This window comes from Heptranchias perlo, chromosome 10, assembly GCF_035084215.1.
Source record: "Heptranchias perlo isolate sHepPer1 chromosome 10, sHepPer1.hap1, whole genome shotgun sequence".
In the NCBI taxonomy this organism is placed as follows: domain Eukaryota; kingdom Metazoa; phylum Chordata; class Chondrichthyes; order Hexanchiformes; family Hexanchidae; genus Heptranchias; species Heptranchias perlo.
Window position 1 is genome coordinate 52,708,239 of NC_090334.1, and position 27,497 is coordinate 52,735,735.

At 41.4% G+C, this 27,497-nt stretch overlaps 1 protein-coding gene across 1 annotated transcript in view; it reads right to left on the reverse strand.

Annotated features, from left to right (window-relative positions):
- Positions 1–2,732: 2,732 nt before the first annotated feature.
- The window catches only part of rcor1 (REST corepressor 1), a 125,499-nt gene continuing 100,734 nt past the window's right edge, over positions 2,733–27,497 (reverse strand). The window contains exons 6-12 of the mRNA XM_067991775.1: positions 22,268–22,389; positions 20,010–20,094; positions 15,097–15,294; positions 12,679–12,756; positions 9,905–9,962; positions 7,795–8,024; positions 2,733–5,019 (exon numbers count right to left, since the gene is read on the reverse strand). Of these exons, the coding sequence (XP_067847876.1) occupies positions 4,978–5,019; positions 7,795–8,024; positions 9,905–9,962; positions 12,679–12,756; positions 15,097–15,294; positions 20,010–20,094; positions 22,268–22,389 (813 nt within the window). The 3' untranslated portion in view covers positions 2,733–4,977. The remainder of the gene's footprint in view (positions 5,020–7,794; positions 8,025–9,904; positions 9,963–12,678; positions 12,757–15,096; positions 15,295–20,009; positions 20,095–22,267; positions 22,390–27,497) is intronic.

The window sequence follows — 27,497 nt, forward strand, 5'->3', positions numbered from 1 at the left end:
GCTAATGGCAGAATGGCACAACTCAGACAACAACTTTAGGATATTCACACTGAACCGCGCATCTGCTCCTCACCTGAAGTTGCTGTACCATTTACGCATAAATAACGGCGAGTGCCATAAACCTGTTATTTTGATAGCAAATTCTGGCCCAATATATTTATCTGCAACATTGGAAGGAATGGTGGTTACTCTATGTAGCTGCTGTCCAATTGTCTAGATGCAGCAAAAGCTAAGAACTGACAAATTAATTATTTGACAAAATTTAACATTTTGGATGCCTGTTTTACCCAACTTTTGCTGTTAATCCCAACAACATGAAAGGGTTTAGAGACCTCAACAAGGAGAAATGAGCCCTCTACTGAAACTTTACAATGTGACCATACATATACACAAAACAGAAATTGCCAAAGTGCAGCCTTTAACTATAGCAAAGTGACAGTGTGCATTAGCAAGTGTTATTAAACAAGTGTCCAATCCAGCAGACAATGTGCATTTAAAAGGAGCAATTCATATAGTTTCCAATCCCTTGAGAATGTGTAAAACGCACAGGAATATACAAGTAGATAAAATGTGCCTTCAGAATGAGGGACTTTTAACACTGGCTCCCTCAAGGAACTGAACAGCATTCAGAGCTGAATGAATTTTACAGAATATCCTCACCATTTTAGAAAATATTGTCTGGATTTAGGCACAGATCTGCTACTTGTGAATCCTTGGCCTTGAAACAAGTAGCACAGATCAAAATATACATAGGCCAAATAACTTCTTGGTCCATACTTTCTTGTGCAGATTCATGCATAACTGGCTCCAACACAAAACCCAAGTCTTCAGGAGGAGCTGTTGTTCCAGAGCAGGTTGCCTTGGGAAGTCTAAAATATTTAATTAAATCATTACAGATCTAATATTAAACAAAAGCTGTAAACTGAAGGCACCTTTTTTAATCAGGAACATAGGAACAGGAGTAGGCCATTCAGCCCCTCAAGCTTGTTCCGCCATTCAATTAGATCTCAGCTCCATTTACCCCACTTTGTTCCATATCCCTTAATACCCTTACATAGAATTACAGGCCATTCGGCCCAACGGGTCCATGCCGGTGTTTATGCTCCACATGAGCCTCCTCTTTCCCTCTTCATCTAATCTTATCAGCATAACCTTCTATTCCTTTCTCCCTCGTGTTTATCTAGCTTCCCCTTACATGCATCAATGCTAGTCGCCTCAACTACTCCTTGTGGTAGCGAGTTTCACATTCTAACCACACTCTGGGTGAAGAAGTTTCTCCTGAATTCTCTGTTGGATTTATTAGTGACTATCTTCTATTTATACCCTCTAGTTCTGGTCTCCCTTGCAAGTGGAAACATCTTGTCTATGTCTACCCTATCAAATCCCATCATAATCGTAAAGACATCCATCAAGTCACCCTCATTCTTTTTTCTAGAGAAAAGAGCCCCAGCGTGTTCAATCTTTCCTGATAGGTACAACCTTTTAGCCCTGGTATTATTCTGGTGAAACTGCCCAGTACCCCCTCTAAGACCAATATCTTTCCTATGGTTTGGTGCCCAAAACTGAACACAGTACTCCAGATGGGATCTAACCCCAAGGATATCTGTACAGAAAAGCATCACTTCCTCTCTTGTGTATTGCAATCCCCTTGAGATAAAGGCCAACATTCCATTAGCTTTATTAATTACTTTTTGTATCTGTGCACTAGCTTTTAGTGATTTGTGTACACGAACACTTAAATCCCGTTGCTCCTCAACAGCTCCTGGTCGCTCACTATTAAGAAAATATTCCGATTTGTCTTTCTCAGATCCAAAGTGGATGATCTCACGCTTCCCCACAATGAACTCCATCTGCCATAGTTTTGCCCACTCACTTAGTCTGCTATATCCCTTTGTAACATCCTGCTCCCATCTACACAGTGTCACCTGCTATTTTGGAAATACAACTCTATTCCTTCATCCAAGTAATTTATATATGGTGAAAAGCTGAGGCCCCAGTACAGATCCGTGGGGAACACTACCCATCACGCCCTGCCAATCAGAGAACATTCCCTTTATCCCTACTCGCTGTCTCCTATCTCCCAACCAATTTCACAAGATTATCTCCAATTCTGTGTGTTCTCACTTTTGATAATCTCTTGGGCTTTTCCTGATCAAACACCTTCTGGAAATCCACACAGGCGACATCTGTAGACACTCTCCTATCCACCATGCTAGTGGCTTCCTCAAAAAATTTAACTAGATTAGTCAGGCATGACCTACCCTTCACAAATTCATGCTGTCTCTTTGATCAGCTGATACTTGTCCAAGTGCTCAGTCACTCGGTCTCTTATGATGAATTTCTAAAAATACAACACATATAACTTGTGTCTGGAGATGGGAAATCATAATAGTATTGGTCTTCATTATTCCAGATTAGAGACTGTTTGGAACTTCAATCAGGCTGGATTACATTATTACATAGTTCATGCACTTCATCACTGTTCTTTCCACTCAGATTTGCTCAGATTATTTGACTATTGAAATAAAATTGAATTAAATTCCTAAATTTGAAAGATCACTAATCCAAATTCCCCTGGCACTGAATTCTTACCAAGTATGACATTATCCTCCTGTTTTCATCGAATATGTACGCACAAACTTTAGTCCAATCAGCTTTTCAGGCCTTTTTAAAAAAAAACTTATTTTGCACACACTTGTAAAGATATAATAAATCTGGTCATGCTGAGAAACTTTGTTTCAAACAATGGTTTATTTATCTGTAATCATTCTTTTCACGTTACTTTAGTTGGTTATCAAGTCAGAAAGAAGATAATCTAGAAAGAATAAAAACAACCATTGTAAGCTTGTTTAAAATCAAACAGCCACTTGGGTTTCAAATTTAAAGGTGAAACAAATGACAGAACTTCTAGAAACACAACACTGTGCCTTGTGAGATGACCATTTGTTCCTCAAACTTCTCACAGCACACAAGGTACTCTATCCCTACAATCTGCCCACATTAAGAAAGGGATTTTTTCAATGTATTTGAACAATTGCTTTCACTTTAGTTAATGCATTAGTGTGTGTGTTCTGCCGTGGAAAGTTTATGTATTTTCAGAACGTGCAATGCAGAATTTTGTTTTGTATAATGTGGTTTGTAACTCAGCAATGTCCAAGTATCTAGTGTATACATTTTATTCAGTGGTGTAACTCTGTTTGTTTGTTTTATTCCAAGAGGCATTTCAAACAAATTAAAATGTAGATTTTCTGACCAATTTTCCATTTGAGATCAAATGCTTCATAATTCTTTCCCTCCCAACCAATGAAACATTATAATTAGTAGGCTACTAGATATTTAAGATTTTTAAGACAGTTATATTACTGTTCTAATATTCACAAGCACAAAAAGTCATCCATCAGAATCTTACTAGCATTTTTACAAGTTTAACCTTAGAAAAATAAAGGGATTTAAGAAGGTCCTCTCCTTACTGAAAATTATCTTTAAAAGTTGTTTTGCTGTAGCAAAACTCTTGTGTGCATATTGAGAAGTTAGAAGTACAATTTTATACAAGTGGCATTTACAGTTTTCCCATTTTTCTTTGTTCCTTTTCTGCTCTATGATTTACATCCCCCCCACTCTTCCTGGATGCAAGGATGCAAAGTTGTAATAATAAAGTTTCTTAAAAATTTAAGGTTAGCAAGAACCCTGCACAATATTCAAAGCAGTATTGTAATATTACCATTTCTCAATGTGGAACCATGGTATATAATGCTCAAAACCTTGGAAATAGTCACATAATTATTTCTCAGTTAAAATTAGCAATAACAGGCAATAAAATATAAATCTGCAATATAAACACACTGACTTTTTTTTTAAAAAAAGAATGTCATCCTATTGAGCACATCAAGAGGCTATATAAAAAACATGCCCAATTTATTGCAAACTAAATCCTTATATATTTTGAAATTCTGGCAAACATCACTACATATATCAGCAGCAACCCATAAGCAAATTTAACAAACTTAATTTAGAAAATTCTAAATGCTGGGATATTACTCCCAGAAAGGACTAATAAGGGTTTGCATTTCAGGTAAATATTAATGTAGAAATTGTAAACACCCATTCTTACACGGAAACATGCATAGACTCAAATGACTTTAATGGATCTGTAGCGCGTTGTGCTTAACCCTTACCATGCTAAATAAGCAGGAACTCCATATAGTTAGCACAACAGATTCTGCTCGACAGTTTAGCTGTGCTACCTTTCAGTACCTGAATATGATCAGTTTCAATCCAGTAACTGCAATATTCAAGTAAATAGTCTTTCCATACTTGATGTGGAAGAACTACTCTAAAATACTGTACAGCAAACAAGATGCAACTTAAATAAAAACAGACCAATTTTTCTTTTCATGAAAATGTTAATAAAAGGCCCTACTTTACCTTCAAGTTTCCTCAGACTGGGAGGTATGTTTAAAGTCTATGATACACAGTCCAAACTACAGTTAAAGTACCCAATAATTTAGAGATAGTTCAGACATCCATTTCCTGTATGCCAGTTAATACACTATACAATCATGGCATTCACATTAAATCATAAAACATTTGTGAGGAAAGTAATAAAGATGTATCCGATGGCAGTCACAGTTCCAAAAATATACAAACTATCAATGCCCTGTGGACATTAAGTCATGAACTAGTTAAGTGAAAGACAACAGACATTCACAAGCATTTTTGTGAATTCCCAATATTTTAGAAGGATGTCGAATCAAAGGTTTTTCTATGACTTCCATGAATAGTGGACGCTGTCCTGGTGTCAGAGGCAGGGTAAGGCAGAAGTGTCCATTTGTGAATATTGTAGCTTTTTTGGTGTTAAGCTAGAAGCTGGTCCTGGTGAGTTTGTGGAGGTGGTTGGTTGAAGTTTGGCATCATTGGATAACCTGGGCTAAACAGTAGTCAACATAGCATGTTCAGATCACCTGTTGTGCATCACTCTCACGATGCAGAATGATATCTTACATCAAGCACAGAAGGAACCTGAAAAATATTGTTTTAAAAAAGGTTACATGCGTAGAAGTTCAGAAATTATATTAGTTACACAAATTTTAAGTACGTTCATAAAAAGCTCCAACAGCTTGTGTTAGGCTAGCTGTATCAGAAACCTTAAAGCATATTAAGATCCTTGTAGGATTTTTAATTCAAACATATCCATTCGCACTACGACAGGGGTTCAAACAAGAGGTCAAATCGAGGCAGGGATACAACCATAAATGACAAGTTTCCCAAACATCAGTGTATAAAGTTCATATGGATTATACAGAACGTAAAAAGGAATTGATGACCACTAACATTTGCATGTCAAAATAGAATTATATAGGCCATTTAAGGTGACTCCTTTAAAGTAAAAGGCAATGCAAGAATTTTCATAGATGGGGAATACATTTCTGCTGAGTAATTTTTAAACCACCTCTACAAAAAATACTTTCCTACTATTGCATAGCTCTTAATTTGGACAGTTATGCTAGTTACTGAGAAATCAGTTTAAAAAAAAAGTAAGATCTTGAAGAGGGCATTGAATCTGGTTTGAGATCATGAACAAAGTCAGGGTAGCTTTATCTTCTATAACACGAGCTTCCATATTACGAAAAGGCATTCTCAAATATCATGGTGGGTGGGTGAACAATTAAAAAAAAACTTTACTTTTTCTCTCCCCACGTGAAGGCGTTGACTCCTTGTTAGGGTTTAGTTCCATGCATGCCAGTGGCACTTGGTACCTCACCCAAACGATCATTATTCACATGTAAGCCTGACTGGAGTGCAATTAGGCTATTTGATCACTGGGCCAGAGATATTTCAGCCAAACCTGACCTGCCTTTACTTGACATATATGTCATGGTGTAATTATAATATATCTAATATTAAGTTTAAAAATGAGCAAAAGTTAAGCATACAAGAGTAAATTATACACTAGATTTGATAAATTCTGTTTGCAAATTATAATTCTTTGGCTATAAAAGGCTGATAAAAGCTAATGAGTTGTAAGCCTATCCTGTGGATTAAATTTGCAGACAACCATATCTATTATTCCTTTCACTGCTATTATACATAGTCTTTGAGTCCAGCTGGGTGTCTTCATTTTTAGGCTTGATTTACATTTGCATTCTTCGATTCCCCTAGAGTCCACAGCGGGTGTATCGATTGTACTAGGTGCCAATTACTACATGTTGTTAATCAAGAAAATGTTTTCAGTAAAATTTGATTATCATTTTCCCAACTGAGAGTAATATCATACTGTTCTATCCCCTTAAATCAACTAAATCTAGCACAAAGGAAGATGGTAGTGGTTGCTGGTGGCCAATCATCTCAGCCCCAGGACATTGCTGCAGGAGTTCCTCAAGGCAGTGTCCTAGGCCCAACCATCTTCAGCTGCTTCATCAATGACCTTCCCTCCATCATAAGGTCAGAAATGAGGATGTTCGCTAATGATTGCAGTGTTCAGTTCCATTCACAACCCCTCAGATAATGAAGCAGTCCGTGCTCACATGCAGCAAGACCTGGACAACATCCAGGCTTGGGCTCATAAGTGACAAGTAACATTCGCGCCAGACAAGTGCCAGGCAATGACCATCTCCAACAAGAGAGAGTCTAACCACCTGCCCTTGACATTCAACAGCATTACCATCGCCGAATCCCCCACCATCAACATCCTGGGGGGTCACCATTGACCAAAAACTTAACTGGACCAGCCATATACATACTGTGGCCACAAGAGCAGGCCAGAGGCTGGGTATTCTACGGCAAGTGACTCACCTCCTGGCTCCCAAAAGCCTTTCCACCATCTACAAGGCACAAGTCAGGAGTGTGATGGAATACTCTCCACTTGCCTGGATAAGTGCTGCTCCAACAACCCTCATGAAGCTCGACACCATCCAGAACAAAGCAGCCCGCTTGATTGGCACCCCATCCACCACCCTAAACATTCATTCCCTTCACCACCGGCGCACTGTGGCTGCAGTGTGTACCATCCACAGGATGCACTGCAGCAACTCGCCAAGGCTTCTTCGATAGCACCTCCCAAACCCGCGACCTCTACCACCTAGAAGGACAAGAGTAGCAGGTACATGGGAACAACACCACCTGCACGTTTCCCTCCAAGTCACACACCATCCCGACTTGGAAATATATCGCCGTTCCTTCATCGTTGCTGGGTCAAAATCCTGGAACTCCCTTCCTAACAGCATTGTGGGATAACCTTCAACACACGGACTGCAGTGGTTCAAGGCAGCTCACCACCACCTTCTCAAGGGCAATTAGGGATGGGCAATAAATGCTGGCCTCGCTAGCGACGCCCACATCCCATGAACGAATAAAAAAAATCTTTAAAATTATTTTTAAAATCTCTGTTTTCCAAGCACAAGAAAACCCAAGGACCCAAGTAGAACAATAATGTGTTATTCTTCACTGCATGCATGCTTTTTTAAAGCATTTATGTTGTTAAGTCAGAAAAAGACAAGAACAAGAAGTGTAGCCCAACTATAATTGCTACAGGCAATAATTTAGCTAAACACTCAAATATTATTTGCACAATTAATTGCTGTCATACCATTTACACAAAGACACCGCAGAGCAATGAATCATATTTTCCTGCACTAACATCTAAATGCCAATTGGCACAGACAGTACCCCTTCGTTAGGAGCTGCACACAACATCCTTGTCAAACATGTTTTTCAGGGTCTTAAAAAGCAATAGAATCAGGTGACTGCACACTCAAGTCTAATAAATAGTGCTTAAGGCAAAGGATGGCAAGTTACCTCTTCCTCCTCCTCAGAAAGTTTAGTAGCAACATCTGGAGAGTTTTGGGGTTTGTCACCAATGCGTCCATTTGGTTCTCCACTACCATGTTCTGCTTCCCACTCCTGTAGAACTTCTTCAAGGTTGAAACGACGCCGATAATTTACAAAGAAGTTTTTCACTTGTACTACTGTCTTATTGCCAATTACATCTGAAATAGCTTGAAAATCCCGGCCATATTTTCGTATTGCTGTGGGAAAAAAAATTCCGACTAATCAACAAAGAGTTATTGCACGGATCAGATCAAAGCTCTGTAGTCCTGCCACATCCAGTCGTGAATGGTAGTGGACAATTAAACAACTAACGGGAGGAGGAGGCTCTGCAAACATCCCCATCCTCAATGATGGCGGAGTCCAGCACGTGAGTGCAAAAGACAAGGCTGAAGCCAGAAGTGCCGAGTGGATGATCCATCTCGGCCTCCTCCCGATATCCCCACCATCACAGAAGCCAGTCTTCAGCCAATTCGATTCACTCCACGTGATATCAAGAAACGGCTGAGTGCACTGGATACAGCAAAGGCTATGGGCCCCGACAGCATCCCAGCTGTAGTGCTGAAGACTTGCGCTCCAGAACTAGCCGTGCCTCTAGCCAAACTGTTCCAGTACAGCAACAACACTGGCATCTACCAGACAATGTGGAAAATTGCCCAGGTATGTCCTGTCCAGAAAAAGTAGGACAAATCCAATCCGGCTAATTACTGCCCCATCAGCCTACTCTCAATCAGCAAAGTGATGGAAGGTGTCGTCGACAGTGCTATCAAGCGGCACTTACTCACCAACAACCTGCTCACCGATGCTCAGTTTGGGTTCCGCCAGGACCACTCGGCTCCTGACCTCATTACAGCCTTGGTCCAAACATGGACAAAAAAGCTGAATTCCGGAGGTGAGGTGAGAGTGACTGCCCTTGACATTAAGGCAGCATTTGACCAAGTGTGGCACCAAGGAGCCCTAGTAAAATTGAAGTCAATGGGAATCGGGGGAAAACTCTCCAGTGGCTGGAGTCATACCTGGCACAAAGGAAGATGGTCGTGGTTGTTGGAGGCCAATCATCTCAGCCCCAGGACATTGCTGCAGGAGTTCCTCAGGGCAGTGTCCGAGGCCCAACCATCTTCAGTTGCTTCATCAATGACCTTCCCTCCATCATAAGTTCAGAAATGGGGATGTTCGCTGATGATTGCACAGTGTTCAGTTCCATTCGCAACCCCTCAGATAATGAAGCAGTCCGTGCCCACATGCAGCAAGACCTGGACAACATCCAGGCTTGGGCTGATAAGTGGCAAGTAACATTCGCGCCAGACTAGTGCCAGGCAACGACCACCTCCCCATGACATTCAACTGCATTACCATTGTCGTATCCCCCATCAACATCCTGGGGGTCACCATTGACCAGAAACTTAACTGGACCAGCCACATAAATACTGTGGCTACAAGAGCAGGTCAGAGGCTAGGTATTCTGCGGCGAGTAATTCACCTCCTGACTCCCTAAAGCCTTTCCACCATCCACAAGGCACAAGTCTGGAGTGTGATGGAATACTCTCCACTTGCCTGGATGAGTGCAGCTCCAACAACACTCAAGAAGCTCGACACCGTCCAGGACAAAGCATCCCGCTTGATTTGCACCCCATCCACAACCCTAAACATTCACTCCCTTCACCACCGGCGCACTGTGGCTGCAGTGTGTACCATCCACAGGATGCACTGCAGCAACGTGCCAAGGCTTCTTCGACAGCACCTCCCAAACCCGCGACCTCTACCACCTAGAAGGACAAGGGCAGCAGGCACATGGGAGAACCACCAACTGCACGCTCCCCTCCAAGTCACACACCATCCCGACTTGGAAATATATCGCCGTTCCTTCATCGTTGCTGGGTCAAAATCCTGGAACTCCCTTCCTAACAGCATTGTGGGAGAACCTTCACCACACGGACTGCAGTGGTTCAAGAAGGCAGCTCACCACCACCTTCTCAAGGGCAATTAGGGATGGGCAATAAATGCTGGCCTCGCCAGCGACGCCCACATCCCATGAACGAATAAAAAATTGAACATAAACACAAGTGGAGCATTTACTCACCCTGCACAGCTAGTAGTTGCTCTTCAGTTGTCCAACGAGCGTTAACTTTCTGATTTGTCTAAAGATAGAACAAACTTGCATTTAGTGTCCCAAAGTGTTTCACAACCAATGAATTACTTCTGAAGGATGGTCACTGTTGTTTTGTTGGCAAAGTGGCAGAATAATTTGAGTATGGCAAGATGCCGCAAACAGCAAATTAGATAAAAGACCAGTTAATGTGTTTTGGCAGTGATGGTTCAGTTATGAACGTTGGTCAGGACACTGGAAGAACTTTTTGCTCTGATTCAAATATTGCCATGAGATCTTTTATGTCCACCGAAACAAGGTTGATAGGGCATTGTTTTAACATCTCATCTGAAAGACTGCAGATCTGACAACGCAAAACTGCTTCAGAAGTGTCAGCCTGCATTCGAGTTGGAGTGGAATAGAAATGGAACCCATAACCTTTTGACTCAGAGGCAGGACAGGTACTAACGAAAAATATTTCAGCAATCATTTGGTTTTAAAAAAAATACAACAGCAGATTTTAAACAATTCTTATTTGCTGCAAATCTGAAAACTGACCAACATTAACCCATTCAAGGGTTAATCAAGGCTTTTTAAAAATAGATTAATTACTTAGTAGGGCCCTCTCAGTTCTTCAAATTATTTGAATTTGCCACATCAGTCTAGCCTAAACTTGATAGATTCTGAGAGAATGATGTGCTGAGCATTCATATGAAAATGTCACTATGTTTCAGATAGGTGCCACATATTCTCCTCTACTTCTGCACTGTGTAAAGCTCCTGCAATTCTTCCATTGGGTGAGCTCATACTGACCTGGAGCTAATCTAATTTAACTCTCTACCTCAATCTCACCTCAAAACTATATTCCTGCGGGGATGTTATCTATATGAACTCCTTTAAGGCATTCAATAAGGTTCCACACAAGAGATTATTAGCAAATATAAAAGCGCACGGAATTGGAGGTAGCCTTTTCACTTGGGTTGGAAATTGGTTGGGAGGTTGGAGACAGAGTGGGGAGAAAGGGGACGTACTCTGATTGGCGGGATGTGACAAGTGGTGATCCCCAGGGATCTGCTCTGGGGCCTCAACTTTTCACCATATTTAGTAATGACTTGGATGAAGGAATAGAGTGATGTCTATACAAGTTTGCAGATGACACTAAGTTAGGAGGAACAGTAAGTAGTGCAGATGGGAGTAGCAAGTTACAAAAGGGACATAGCCAGATCAAGTAAGTGGGCAAAACTATGGCAAATGGAGTTCAATGTGGGCAAGTATGAGGTCATCCATTTTGGACTGAAGAAAGGTAAATCGGAGTATTTTCTAAAATATGAGAAACTAGGAACTGTAGCGGAGCAAAGAGATTTAGGAGTCCAAGTATGCAAATCATTAAAAGCTAGTAGACAGGTACAAAAAGTAATCTAAAAGGCTAATGAAATGATGGCCTTTATCTCAAGGGGGCTTGAATACAAAGGGGAGGAAGTTACACTTCCTTTGTATTCAAGCCCCCTTGAGATAAAGGCCACCATTGTATAGAGCCGTGGTCAGATCACATCTGGGGTACTGCATTCAATTTTGGGCACTGCACCTCAGGAAGAATATACTGGCTTTGGAGGCGCTGCAGCACAGATTCAGTACAATGATGCCGGGCTTAGAGGGTTAAATTATGAGGACAAGTTATATAAACTTGGCTCGTATTCCCTTGAGTAAAGATGATTGAGCAGTGTTCTGATCAAGGTGATTAAAATGTTAAAAGGATTCGATAGGGTAGATGCAGAGAAACTCTTTCCTCTGATGGAGGAATCAAGAACGAGGGAACGTAATTCTAAAATTAGAGCTAGACCATTAAGAAACAAAATCAGGAAGCATTTTTCACTAAAAGGGTAGTTGTAATCTGTGTGCTTGGGTGCTTTTCCATATTTAAGCCGCTATACAAGTGCAAGTTGTTTTTATAGTTCAATAATTTTGAGAGATGAAACTAACATGAACAGTTTGGTTTTCCAAGTTTTAAAAAAATTTAAACTTTCACATTCAAAGAGGTGGGGTACTCTATTGTAGACTTGCCCTGAGCCTAGTTTCCTTGCAGATGGATATGTCATCCTATGAAGTGCACATCTGTTATTATTGTCAATTATGGCAAAGGTACTCTAGGGGATTGCCTTGCAATACACTTAACCAGTGATCACCGTGTAAGGCCAGGATACTGGCCAATCCTGGCCTAAGTACCACTGGCCGAACAGGTTCATCTGAAGTAGTCATTTAAAACAAAATCAGTTTAGGAGCCTTATTGGGCAGAGTTACTTCTATCTTTTGGGAACTACAAAATATCTGGAATAGTTACCTAACCTCCTCCTGTCGAGAGGCTGGAGACTTTATTCCAAAGTTTGGTGACGAGAGGATGACATGAAGAGAAAAAAAATGGGGAATATTAACAGGGACAATGGCATAGGTCATGGGGCTTTATACACTATGGGAGTATAAGACCAAGTGTAGCACTGCCTATCTGAATCATGTAAGGAATCTTCCAACACCAGGTTGTAAGATTCCTTACATTTGTCCACCCCAGTCCATCACCGGCATCTCCACATCATATCTGAATCATACAAAGCACCATCAAACCAGCCTGTACTCTTAACGTGCACAGAGAATGTGAAATGAATAATGGACTTTACCGTAATTTCAAATTCACCGTAAGTTAGGCAGACCAGTACCCAAAGACAATATATAATATCACACCCCAATTTTATTTAACTAGGTGGATAGTTCCTTACCTCAGGTGGCTTGAATTCCTCTATCCCACCGTCTAACTTTTGTTTGAGAGCACCATTTATCTGTTTCACATTCTGGATCTAGAATAATAAACTCAGATTTTAATGACCCAATAAATATAAAGCCACTAATGAAACTTTCAAAGACAGACTAAGAGGGAATATTGTGTTTATGTCTTTTAAATGCTGCCACGCAGTTTATTTTACCATTAGCAGCACAAGCGACTAGACAAAGAATGACCATTTTCTCCCCTCATTTTCTGAAGCCATCAACTCCTTGTTGGGGTACATTTCTAAGGCCACTAGTTGCTCTCTAGTACCTTGCTCAAGTTGCCATTCTTCATGTATAAACAGTGAGTGCTGGCAGGCCATTCGATTTTGGGGGGGCCTTGTAGTCAAACCTGACCAAGTCCCACTTGACATCACAAACACACTTTCAGCAGGATTTGCTGGATGGTATTCAGTGGTTAATTTTTTCTTGATCTAATTCCAGACCATCGATCATATACTCTCCTGGCTGAGATCACCAAACTCAGTGCAGACTGAAGATCAAACCAGAGAGCTTCATTGGCTGTATATCTTTCAGAATTTTTGACCATTTTTGTACAGAACAAATTTAGGGGAAAAGTGTGTTACTTTAAACGTGTTTTAAAAGCATAGCGTATTGCTGCATCTATTTATAAAACGGGGGTCTGAAATGATATGTGATTAAGCAGCTCATGAGCTCTCCTTGATATTACTTACAATCTATGAGGAAATAAGAAACAATTTGGTGGTTTGTTTCCATAATTGATGAATACCTCTCAACCATTGTGTTGGAAGGTTTTTGATCTCCTTGTGATTGAATATTCAGGAATATATCAGAAGTTCAGACACCTGAAAAGGAGCCTAGCGTTTGCAATGGAAGCTGCAGCTGAAGCAGAAAGATGCCAGAAAAGACATGCTCAAAAAGACAAAATGCAGAGCAGTCTGTTTAAGTCAAGTAAGATTACGCACTGAAGTGGGGTAATGTGGTGTATACATTATTTTCATGTTGTTACACTAACTTGTATTGACTGAACCAAGTGAAACTCATCACAATTATTGCTCTGTATATTCACTTTACTTTGAAGTAAAGTAACTTAACGGTTCGACCTAAGTCTCGCCTCAGAGATTGAAGGAATGCACATGCACAAGACACTGATATGTGGTTCATAGAATCATAGAAGTTACAACATGGAAACAGGCCCTTCGGCCCAACATGTCCATGTCGCCCAGTTTATACCACTAAGCTAGTCCCAATTGCCTGCACTTGGCCCATATCCCTCTATACCCATCTTACCCATGTAACTGTCCAAATGCTTTTTAAAAGACAAAATTGTACCCGCCTCTACTACTGCCTCTGGCAGCTCATTCCAGACAGGTCACAAGGGGGGTTCCATCATTACACACCTAGGTTCTGCCATTGTACAAGTAAATATAGGGCTTTGAGAGTCAGATACCATAAAAGTAAGATGCTCATGGGAGCAGACTGACACCTCAAAACAAAGACTGATGTTTGGTATGTTCTGTCCTGTCCAGAATTCTGGTCTATTTGGAAAATCACCTTTCCATTCCTTGACTACACTGCAGGATGGGCAAAAAAAACTTTTCTATTAAAGATTTCTGTTCTTTAATTCATGAAATTTAATTGTAGTTTCACATCATCCCAATTAAATCATACAGGAAAGCATATTCTGAGGAAGCAATTTTTTATAAATATTGTTATAAAAAGACTATAAAGTACAGATTTTGTCACAAGCATTTTTGCAGCAGAAACTATTTCTTGCATGAACTAATCAGAAATAATCAGCATAAATCTAATTTTGCAAAATGATGAAAGCATGCTCATGCATGGAACTAGCTCTACCAGATTCATTTTTTAAAAAAGTCACAGGGGCATTTGAGTAAACAATCTTTTGCGTTGTTTTTATATTAATTTGCCTCATTCCAACCAAGAAAGCAGAGGCAAATGACAAGACAAATGCAGGAGGGGCTGCACAGAGGTTTTTTAAGGATCCTTCTTCTGGAATTGACGTGCAAATTAAAAGAGATATTAAAAATTAACCAACTATGATCTGACTATTTGTAAATATTTCACCCATTCTCTGCATGTTTGCTTGTTCATTTTCAGTTTTACTCTTGTATAGGAAAAGTAAGCATAGAAATCATATTACAGGTGTTATGCATGAAGGTCCACTCAAATAGCCAGGAGAAGGAAAGATCCTAGCTGTAAGGATAGGCATCCCTCTAATTTTTCCAGCTACATCTCTAATATTGCAAATACGGTACTGTGAGAAGTATAATGGAAGACCAATTAAGTTTTCTTAAAAAAGCTTTCAAGAAGCTACTAAAAAGGAGTTCAGCTGAATGTAACTGAAATGAACAAGCTGCAGAGCTTACTTGACGTTTAAGTGAGACCAATTCCATATCAAGCTGCCTGAGGACTGTGCTAGCAGCACCGGAACTCGTAGACAATGCATCAAGATCTTCCTGAATTAGGAACATCCCTCTTGGAGGCTTCTGACTTATTCTTTGCTTTCCTTGGACATTTCGAGTATCCTTCTTTGGTGGGACACTTTTCACAGTTTGAGATCCTTGCTGTTAGATAAAAGACCACACACATTAAAGGCACCAGGCATAGACTACATAGGAATTTAGAAAAAGTAATTTTCCATTACTAATCCAGAACATATGTTGCCCTATGAAATTGCACAAATAAAATTAAATCTTTCATGATGCATGTTACCATAGGAATTATATATTTTTCTAATGCAATTTTTTAAATACTTGCTTCTTCTCCTAAGTTATGGAACAAAATAAGTGATCTGCTCATCAACAAGCAGTAGGAGAGGGACACAATAAATTAAAATTAATTCCAAAACCATTCTAAAAAGATTCATTTGAGTCCCTTTGACTAAGAGCCCTACAGTCTGGAGTTTCCAAGTGCAGGCTATTCTTGGGCTACCTGCACCTAGCTCCGTCAACAGCTAAAGATATACCACCAAGTCAGTGACTTCATGGTAGTGTTTCACTATGTAAGAAGTGAGCAAGTGTTTAAGCATTAAGATTATATTGGAAGTTTGCATGGGAGAAGCGACTTTGTTGTTTTGAAATTTGTAAATTGCTCTAAATATGCTGTTTGTACCGAATCCTTGAACACATGTCATCGTCCAGCTTCCTGCGCAACTTTCTCAAAACTCTTTGAATCTCTCCTGCCCTGTTTCTGCTCTTCTCATAGCACTGAAAAAGCCCTAGCCAAACCCATGAATGACATCCAATGGGACTGTGGTGCATTATCTCTCCACGTCCTTTCCACAGCCCTTGAGACAACTGACCACACCATCTACCTCTAATGCCTCTCCTCTGTCCCCTAGTTTAGTGGGACTGTCCTTGCATGGTTCCATTCCTACCTATCCAAATGTAGTCATGCATTTCCAGAAATGGCTTCTCTTTCCTCCCCTATAGCATTACCTCCTGAGTCCCCCAAAGATTTATCCTTGGCCTTTCCTCTTGCTTATCTACATGCTGCCCCCCTGGATCATTGGCAGGCACAGGGTCAGTTTTCACATCTATACTGATGACAATCAGCTCTACCACTTGACCACCTGTCAACCGCCTCCAGGTCAACAACTGAAAACCCGAAGCCACTGCCCCCAGCTGCTGCCACAAACTCTACTCCCTTGCCATTGACTCCATCCCCTCCCTGGCTGCTGTCTTGGACTGAACCACAACATTTATGATGACCTTGTCGTCCTGTTCATCCCAAAGTGCAGCTTTAAATCCCACATCCAATCCATCACCAAGACTGCTTGCTTACACCTCAAACAACATCTGCCTCTTCTACCGCCTTCAGACTCGTCTACTCTTAACGCTCTCCATGCTTACCTCCCATCCTTCACTGTCTATAGTGCCACACATATATTGCCCAGCTTTAAATCCCACTTACCCATCAACCCATCCTTGCTGACTTACACTGACTGCCTGGCCTCCAACATATTAAATTTGAAGTCCTTGCCCTCGTCTTCAATTCCTTTCACAGCCTTATCCCTCAACTCTGAAATCTCCTCCAATCCTATATTGCCCCTACATTCCTGTGATATTTTCTGTGCATCTCTAGTCCCTTTGCCCCACCGTTGATGGTATAGCCTTCAGCAGCCTCAACCCACTTCCTCCCTAAACTTCTCTGCTTCTCTACCTCTCCCTACACCTTTTAAAACCTTCTGAAAACTATCTCTTCCACCAAGCTCTTGGTTCTCCCTCCTAATCTCTCCTTTCCTGGTTCAGTATTTGTTCCTTCATCTACTTGTGAAGCATCTGGAGTAATTTCTTTATATTAAAGGCACTATATAAATGCAAGTTATTGTTGTTGATAAATACTGTTCATTTATCTATTAATGCTATGTAAATTTTCTTTAGCGAGCTGTGATTTGACAAACTATATATTCATCTACCTACTGAAGACAAGGACCATCACGAGAAATTTTAATCAGCCAGAGTTTAACAGCAAGGTTTCTCTGTTCAACCCCTGGGTCTCCTTTTTTTTTTAACCTAGATATTCGGAAAGCAGATACCCCTCACACGTACATCAAAGGCATCCAGATCTACCTCGCCATCATCTTATCTGCACAACTTTAAACTGTACTATGTCCAGAAGCAAGCAAGGCCCACGGAAAGTTACATTTTTATTTGTCACTGGTCATTTATTTCATTGTTGTTTGTGGGACCTTGCCATGTGCAAACTGGCTGCCTCATTTCCTACATTACAACAGTGGCTACATTTCAAAAGTACTTCATTGGCTGTAAAGCACTTTGGAATGCCTGAGGTCGTGAGAGGCACTATGTAAATGCAAGTCTTTCTTTCTGAGTTTCTGGACTCTTGTGCCTCCCCCACCCCCCGCCCCTTTGTCCCAGAGTCTGGAATTCCCTCCCTAAACCCCTCGGTCTCTCCACCCACTTCAAATGCTCCACCTTTAAGACCCTCCTTAAAACCCCCCTCTGACCAAGCTTTTCGTCACCCCCTTCTTTGGCTTGGACGTACAATTTTTTTTTAATACACCTCTGTGAAATGCCGTGGAACATTTATTTACATTAAAAGGTGCTATATAAATGAAAGTATTCTATTGTTGAACTGCAGATCATTCAGTGTGATGGTTTTGGCAAGATGTTTCTAAATCAGCTGAGATTGCTTAAAATGCCAAACACCTTCAACATTTTGATATTGTGAAATTGACACTGGATTTCTCATATCAGTAACAGCTTGCCAAATCTAGCCTCCTTTTGGAGAACTAAAACTGTCTACCGTACTTCAAAATTATCCAAACTCACCTGAATGTTGCTTTTGGGAATGAGGCCAGAGTTAAAACTGTACTGTCCACTAAACTGGCATATAGGATTCACTCCTGAATCCCAAGGCCCTGCAGCCTCCCAAATCCAACTTCGATTGCTTACTGTGTGGGACTGGATATAGAAACTTGAAGTTTATACATTAAAGGAAGTTGTTTAAAAAAGTGCAAGGACCTGTTGATTGAGCACCAGACCCTAGTACAGCCTGCCCCGTTCCATTTACACTTAATATAGCGATAAGCATGAGGCATTTTGCTGGTGAGTCTTCGTGTATTGCTTCAAGACAGGAGATCCATGACACATTCTCTAACTAATTACATGCAAGTGACTACAAAATCTAGTTAAAATTTTAATTAAAAAAAGTAATCACAACTTCAAAAGCTATTACAGGCACACTTTCATTTAATTGCAGATTGAACAGCTTGGTTAATGAATTAAGATTTTCCCCCCATCTCATCTGACAGACTGGATAACTACAGTGGGGAAATTCCCACAGGGTAGCGAGGGAAGGTACAATGAAACTCCATTACAATACAGTATAGTCTTGTTTACGTGCTAGCTTAATTCCATACCCCAAGAGTAGATGTGATTCTTCGAATCCAACATATAGCTATAGCTGTAAAGCAGTATGAATGCAAGCTACTGCATTCCAGGAGAATACAATACAGCTTCCACATTTCATTAAAGAATAAATTTCCTGTTCAATTATCAATATCTGTTGCCTACACAAGACTTTGATTTTTGTTGGCGATACTTTTTTCTAAAACAACATACGCTGCATGATCTGACAAACTAGATCTGAATCTCAACCTCCAAAAAGATTTTACCATCATTTCTTTACATGTTCTATTTACACAGTTTCAAGCATTGGTATACGTTGTACATTATTCCTTAACACTACATGTCCAGTACTGAACTCAGCATTTATTTTTAGTAACAGATGCTGCTGCAATGTCATTAAAATGAGGAACGGTTGATCAGTCAAAGACCCAATCAAAATGCACTTTTGTTATACAACTTTGAATGTCAGTGAAGCAAGTTAATGTCAAGCAGGAGCGGACTGGCTCCCCAAACAGGCGTGGGATTCTTTGGAAAAAAGGGGGAGGGAGAAAAGAGACTGATAATGCAGCACTATGAAATCAATCACAAGGACACTCGGGAAATCTCCAAATTTCCCACAAGGCCTGTCCGCCCAATTTTGTTCAAGTCTTTAGGTATATTTGAGTAGGTGATGCTTTTATGATGAGGTCACATTGCAGCTGCAATATACTGCAAATTTTAAATGTTGGCCTTAAATACCAAGCAGTTACACAGAAAATAGTACAAACTACTTTACTCTATCATTCCTTTCTGCTATCTTAGCCACATTTGCACTGGTGACTGAGGATAAATCCAAAACAGATTCAATTCCAAAGCAAAGTTTCCAATAGCACTCTTATTAAAAGGTAGTGCAATGCTTGCACTAAAGAATGCCAACCAATGTACAAACATGATCTAATATAAAAACAATGATTAACTGTGTTCGGTGTTTCTAGTCAGACACAAACAAGGTACTGTCAGAAGTTTAGACATTAGCTAAATTAAATATAATTTGGGCTTCCAGCTCGTGCACTCAGCCAAAGCAGTAAATTTGTAACTGAACAGTACCTCTGTGAAGGCAGTATAAATGAGTCAGTGTCATTGGAGTGAGTGATATCTAGGATATATTGTGAAAAGGATCTGTATTGCATCAAGAACTGATTTGGTTCTTAAAAATTTGTACAACTATAAGCCACTCATTACAGATTTTATAATCATGTGATGTTATTAATTTACAATCAAGAGTTTTGCATTTAGTATTTCTTCAGGCTACAGTCAAAATCTGAAACTTCTACCTAAAATCAATTTCCATCTAACTTGATAGGAACATTGTCATAGAAAACCAGTCAAATACACAGTTGATCTGAAAGCGAAACATAAAGCCAACTCACCTCTTTTTTTGCCTCTTTGCTTGGATCAATTTCACTGTCAACGATACTGTTTGTATTTGCATTAGATTCTTCAATCTCATCACCACTGCAGAAGAAAGCCAGACTTGCAAATGAATCATGGAACTTGGCAATTCACTACAAAAAGGCAATACTTACCAGACCCAAAATAATAGTTGCACAACAGCCCTAAACAGAAAAATTGCAAGCAAAGCCTTTACAAATTAAAAATTCTCAAAGAAAACCATATAATTTTCAGTTCCACGTGTGCAAGTGTACAGTTCAGTCTTTAATTTAAAGTTATTAATTCAAGTTACCTGTTAATTCAAATGAAACCATGCAAAAACGACTCCCACTGAAAATGCTTGACATTTTTTGCTCAATTCAAATCTCTTAATTGGATTTATTGGTTAATTCGAATTTCCCCACCAAATTGGTCCTAATCAGTAAAATCTGCTGCTCAATTCAGATTCAAACCTGATTCAAGCAGGCCAAAAGTACAAACCTTTCTGGGTTATTTTACTGGAAAAGGTGAATATGCTGAAAGATTTAGAACCAACTCTATTGCTCAATTTTGGATCAGTAACTTCAAAAGCCATTACACAATAAATTCCAGCTCCACACATAAGGAGGCAAGTGATGTTCTGACAGAAAGCATTGACAACTGAGTGAGTGATAAAATTCCTGAAGTTTTATCTTGTTATAAAGCAGAAAATTACTTCAATGCTGTTAAACCTATTCTCCTTTACAAGCTGCACCCAAGGAGAATGGTAGCTTTCATCAATGAAAAATGCTCAGTGGAGAAAAAAAGCAGTAAATTACCCTTGTGGTCTGCATTAGCATGACTGGAAGGAAAAGAAAGCTGCCGGTAATTGGGAATTTTAGAACCCCTCAATGTTTTTGTAGTGTTGTTAGTCCGCCTCTAACCTACAAAAACATGGATGACTGGTGCTCTATGGAGGAGAGGGTGCAGAAGTTTGATCAAAGCATGGCATCATAAAGCAGAAAAGTCGTCACAATAGTTGACAACTGTGTGGCTCTTGCGAATACCTGCATCTTAAAATAGAATCAACTGCCAACTTCTTTTGGCACTAATTAATTCAGCTGAATCTGTCTGTTGAGGATCCCACATGAGTACCAATAGCAAACTCTGAGCGTGTGTTCTCTGTTGTGTCTGTTAGTAGACATGAGGTTTGAATCCACTGTTGCTGTTGACAAGGAAGTCCTGAAGTTCAGATTATTGATGCTATCATGGAAGATGATGCTGCTAGTGAGAATGAAGCTGCAGCTCAACCGAGTGGATCCAGCCCCCAACACCTTGGCCATGGCTTCCAATTCTGTATGATGGCTGAGTAAATGGCTCAAAACTTGATGTCCCAATGGAACATTTTTCTGCTTTAAATACTTGGTGAATGAATGTGCAAACAGAAGCTAATCAGATTTGCAGTATTTTGAAAAATGACTGAAGTTTATATCGAAACTTGAGCACCACACAAGCTGCGCAATCAGGTGCATTTTAATAGTTGTTTTGATATCTTATGGCTGTTTTTAGTGTGCCAGTAGTGTTTTACTGTGTTTTTTCATTAAAATTGCTTAATTTGAACTATTGGATAATGTGCATTCTCCCTCCCCCAGCAAAAAAAAACCTTTGAATTAATGGGAGTAAACTATATTTGGACATTTAATTTATATTGAGAACTGGAGTAACAGGAGAAATTGAAAGCCTTTTGCAAAGTAGCACAATATACAGAACAGTTTTTGGAACACCATTACTTTAGGAACTCTCCCCAGAAAGATGAATAAGTTAAGCAAATAAATAAATGCAAACCAATCTTAAAATACAAAAAGGAAGTTGTCCACATAGGAATAACTACAGAAAATTACTTTATATAGAAAAGAATTATTTGAGCTTTAAAGGGTGACCTATCCATTTTACAATTTAGGTATATATTACTCAATTAAGCGCGCCACTCATTCCTCAATGAGGGCGCACTATTTTATGGGCTGCATACATTTCATTAGGGAAGCAAATTCACTCCTTTATTGGTAGCTATTTTTATAATAGTATTAATCAACGGTCAAACATTCATACAGCATTATTCTGAAGCATTTATTTATTCCAACGCTTCGTATCACGTAAGCTCTACCACTAATGAAAAAAAAAATCAATATTTGTATATAGCCTGAGAATGTTTATTGTACAATTCACTACATCCAGCAACTCATACTAACCAGATGTGGCTGATATAACAGTTATTTACCTTCCTTCCTTATCCCTTTTCATCTGTTTGCGAGCATGACGATCCATTACACTGGTCTTGGTCCGTGTCTTCTTCCAGGAGTAATAGAACTTTACCAGGCTAGCTATAGATTTGTCAGGCAACTGCAGAAACATACATAGTTAACCAGTTTTGTGATGTGTAATTAAATTTCAAAAATCCAGTTAGTGTATCTACCTCACAGTTGTTGTGGTTTTATCAAATGAAAAAGTTTATAGAATTATTTATATTTGTTATAAAAATGCAGATGAAGGTGACCCGATAGTTCAATGGGCAAATGCATCACCTATAGCTGTACTACAGAGCCATAACATTCAGAAAGATCTCTGGTTCAAATTCCTAGTCTGCACTAATTTAGTTGATCCCACCTAGGGCAGCAGCGGGAGTAATACAATTAGCTTCAGTACTCCTGTGCTTGGGTGACAGGTTGTGGAGAAGTCAACGACGGTTTCCACTGCAATGACACCTGCTGGAAAACACACGAGTTAAACATTTGGCTTCCACTGTCAAATTGCCTATCAACACTCCCTACCTATGTTCATAGATGAAAAAAATTGTCACTTGGATGAGGTACTAGAGGATTGCTGGTCTACTCTACCTTTAAAAAAGGTGGGCAGAAAAGTTAAGGGTGTGGATGACAAGTAGAGGTTAGACCAGATTTTAGCATATCCAATGCAATGAAGCATTCATTCTAGCATTTGAAGATCTTTTACTCTGCCTAAGTAGATTTATTGCATGACAGTTTTAAATTAAACAACTTTCATTAAAGAGATTCCTTTCTCATGTAGTGTTGCATCTGAGCAGAGAGTGTTCATTAACTACATTAGTAGGGTTTTGCCAGAAAATGGCAAGCTTAGAAAAGTCAGTGAAAAATGACACTGTTCCACTATAGCCCGATTCTTATTTTGTACATTAATCATACAACTGATCTGCGAAAATGTTAATACAAATGTACATAGAAGAATTCAGATGTAGCAGGGTTTTACAATTCAGTTACATTATCAAACTAGCAAATATACGAAGTATGTACGCACCCTAGAGAAGTGTTTTAAAAAAAACCTAGACCTACCTTGCAACACTTTTATCACAAGAAAAGGTGAAAATAATTCATCAGACGCCTAGTGCATAATTTTAAAATGGCAGCGGGAACTCAGCTGGGGGGGGGCTTGTGTGTGTGGAATAGTAGCGTGGGAAACCCGGAAAAATTTTCTGTGCATTGGCTCGAGCGATTGCGACTAAATTGAAGGTCTTTAATGTAACTTCCTGGTTTCGCGCCTTCAAGCTGCGCAGCAGACATACTATGCACCTGAATGTCATGTTGTGAACTGGAGTATTTAAAGGGCCATTGCAATCATGGATTTTGAGGGAGAAAGGAGGAATGTGCAGAGATGCAGCACCAAAGGAGTAAGGCGCACCCCACTTTAATAACTCTTCTTTTGAGTTGCTATTGGTTGGTGTGAGGAGCAGGAGGAAGATGTTGTACCCGGCTGATCAGAGGTAGCGGCCTGCTTCTGCCATCAAGGTGTGGCTGGAGGTGGCAGAAGCGCTGAGTAGCAGGAGCACAGTGGCAAGGTCGTGAATACAATGTAGGAAGTGCTTTAATGACCTAACCAGGTCAGGAAAAGTGAGTACAATTACTGATTCACCTATGTCTGTGCACCCCCCCACCATCGGCCAACACACTGTCTTGCTAAGCCTACTCCATCACATCATCCTTCACACCCACTTAAGTCTCATTATCAACTTATCTTCACTTTCTGTGCACTTCCTCACCTCCCCATTTGTGACTCACCACTCCCACTCACCCCAATCCTGATGCAAAGTGATGAATCTGTCTGATACTCGCCCTCTAATGCAACTGTTTTATTGGCAGCCTCAGCCAAAGCAATGCATCCATCGGGTGAGCACATCACCTTCACTCACTTACACATCTGTTCTTTCTTCCAGTGAAGAGCGCGCAAAATGCACAGGAGGAGGAGGAGGAGGACTGGAGGGGGGCCACCACAAATAGTGCCTGACAGATGCGGAGGTGGTGGCATTGAAGCTCAGCCGCACGGTTGAATGCCTGGCCATCGGAGATAGTGAGACTGGCAACCCACAAACGGCTGATGACAGAACTTCAACAATCTTCACATACATCATGAATTGATGTTATCAATGATTAACCTGTTGCACACCTCAGTATGCTCATTGCAAACTAACTTCTGTGATGATTGTTAATATTGCTTTGTGTTCTCTTCCAGGGCCTTCAAGAATTAATAAGGAGGCACCATGGAAGAGGCGCCGTGGAAGAGGGTGATTCATCAGAAGACCGCCATTCCTCTGAGGGCGCACCATCACATCATATCCAGCCATGCATCAGCACAGATATTGGCACTTCGGTGGGTCCTGTTAGGCAGATAACCGGGTTGTTACCTGGTGATTCACCGCTCACAAGTGTGCATGAGCAGACACTGGTGGCAGGGGCAGCTGTGGAAAGTCAGAGGGCACACTCCTCTCCAAGCTCTGCTCCAATGAACCCCGGGGGGCCAGCGTTGAGAATAATTGAGATACATCTGCACCTTTGCGAGGTACTGGAAAACGTGCCACACACACACACTCCACAATAGCGGAGAGGATGGAGAAGTTCACCTCCAACATTAGTAGAATGGTGGCGCAGGTAAGTGTGGGAATGTCTGTGATGGAGAGAATGGCAGCCTCCACTGAGCTTCAAGCATGACAACGGCTGTGTGGACTCTGGACACCAACACGTCTGCCGCCTTAAACAGGCAGACAGATACTTTAGTCATGGCCTTAGAACGCATCACAACTCTGCTCCAAGCTGTTGTCCAGCAGTAGGAGTGATGTGGCCCTGCCCAGAAGAGGGATGATGGCGAAAGGGGACATGGAAGTGGGGATTCCACTCAAAGCGATCCCATGTCTCACCTGCTGCCCCCTCCTCAACCAGTACCACGCAATGCTGCTTCCTCTCCCGATGGCCGAGTCTGCCCCTGCACAGGTGCAGGTGGAGCAGTCTTTGGCGGGACTCTCTGGCTCCAAAACCCAGGGGTCGTAGGCCGAGTACATCTCAGCAGTCAGGGCAGGGACTTGAGCAACCTGCCACTACCTCTGCTGAAGGCACGGGGGATGCACCACGTAGAAGTGCTAGGAAGAGGAAGATTTTGTAATCACCAAAAGGTATGCACAAGGGTGTCTGACGGAATGTGAGTTTTAAAAAAAATTTATATTTGTTTTTTGTTAAATGCACAATAAATGTTCTAATTGTCACCACCACTGCCACATCTTGTCCATTCTAGTCCCCTTTGTGAAAGTGCCCTCTCATATGGTTCATCATGAACACCAAGACTTGATGCCACCCATTGGGTGTGTTTACAGTGGGTGTATGCGTGGTTGAAGGGCTGTTTTGTGCAAGTGGTTGGGGGGGGGGGGGCAGGCTGGTGGTTGTGCCAGGCGGTCTGAGGTAGTTCACTATCTTCAGTTTGTACATCTCATGCAAACCTGTTAGGTATGAGTGACTCCCCAGCAATACGCTGCTCTGGTGATGGGTTGCTCATCACCCTCATCCTCCTTCTTATCGTCTTCTTCAATGTTTCCAGATGAGAATGCTTCATGAGCACATTCGAGCTCCTCCACCTATAACCCTCTCTGCTGAGCAATATTGTGCAGGACACAACACACGACGATTATTCTGCACACCCTCACTGGTGAGTACTGAAGGGCTCCCCCAGATTGATCCAGGCAACTGAAGTGCATCTTCAGCATTCCTATGGTTTGTTCAATGACAGACCAGTGGTGATGTGATTGTCGTTGTACCGCTGCTGTGCCTCATTGGTGAGATTTCTCACAGATGTCATAAGCCACATCTGCAGGGGGTATCCCTTGTCTCCAAGGAGCCAGCCCTTAAGTCTGTCTCGTGCATGGAAGAGGGCCGAGATGTTGGACTCACGTAAAATTAAGAAACCACGGCAGCTGCCCGGGAATTTGGCACACACCTGCAGAAACCTCTTCCGGTGGTCGCAAACCAGCTGTGTATTGACGGAGTGATATCCCTTTCAGTTGAAGAACAGTCCTGGCTCGTGTGGAGGTCCTCTGATTGCTACGTGTGTGCAATCAATTGCGCCCTGCACTTGTGGGAAGCTAGTAAGAGAGTTGAAACCCACTGCCCTTTCAGTCTGGCTTTCGTCTCAGGGGAAGCTGACGTAGTTGGGTGCCCTGGCAAACAAGCCATCCGTGACCTGCCGTATACACTTACGTGCAGACGACAGACACCCTGGAGGTATCACCGGTGGTGCCCTGGATGGATCCGGAGGTGAAGAAATTGAGGGCAGTGGTTACTTTGAGTGTGACGGGCAATGCTGGTCATCAGGCCCAGCCGGGAACAGCTCTGCATGAAGGAGAGTGCAGATATCTGTGACCACCTGGCATCAATCTGAGCCTGCGTAGGCACTGCTCCTCAGAGGGGTCCAGGAAGCTTGGGCACTGCTCCTCAGGGGTGTCCAGGAACCTCAGCCTCTGCATATACACCCTCTCAAGTGGGTAGTGCCTCCTGCGATCTCGGCCCCTCCCTTGGTCCCCTCTCTGCTCTTCTGCAGGTCCTTGTGGTGCACCTGCATCTCCCTGAACTGCACGCCGTGCCTGCCGTGGATGGTGATGTGCTTCCTCCTCAGATGTACTGTTGAACAGATCCATTGTGCACCCCCCCACCCTCCCATCCTGATGTTGTCAGTTTGAGAGGGTCCAAAATGTAGGTAAATATGTCAGAACACAAGCATTCTCAGTGTGAACAAAGAAATCTCAGTCTAAACAAAGAACTCCCAGCCAAAGGTTTGTCTGAGAGAACAGAGTGCCCTGCTACAAAAACTCATCTTTTATTCAGATGATTTATTCAATTACTGGTTTAAAGGTCCAAATGAGTGTCGGCTGCAACTCGTCTCCGTTTCCACGGCGTGGTTCAGAGGCCACAGGAGACATGTTCAGGAGAAGTTAAAATGGTTTGTGTAACTCAACACACAAAAAGTTAAACGCCCATAAGTGGCTTAAATGCCTAAATTGGCCCTTTAAATATCGACCCGCTGGTTTTAAGTGCCAGCAGGACTTCCGGGTGTCAGAAACATGTGCGCATCCAAACATGCCTAGGTCAACCCCGGAAGTAGGTGTGTTGCGGCCCCGCTCCAAAAACTTAGTATTTTCACTGCCCGCCCCCAACCCACCC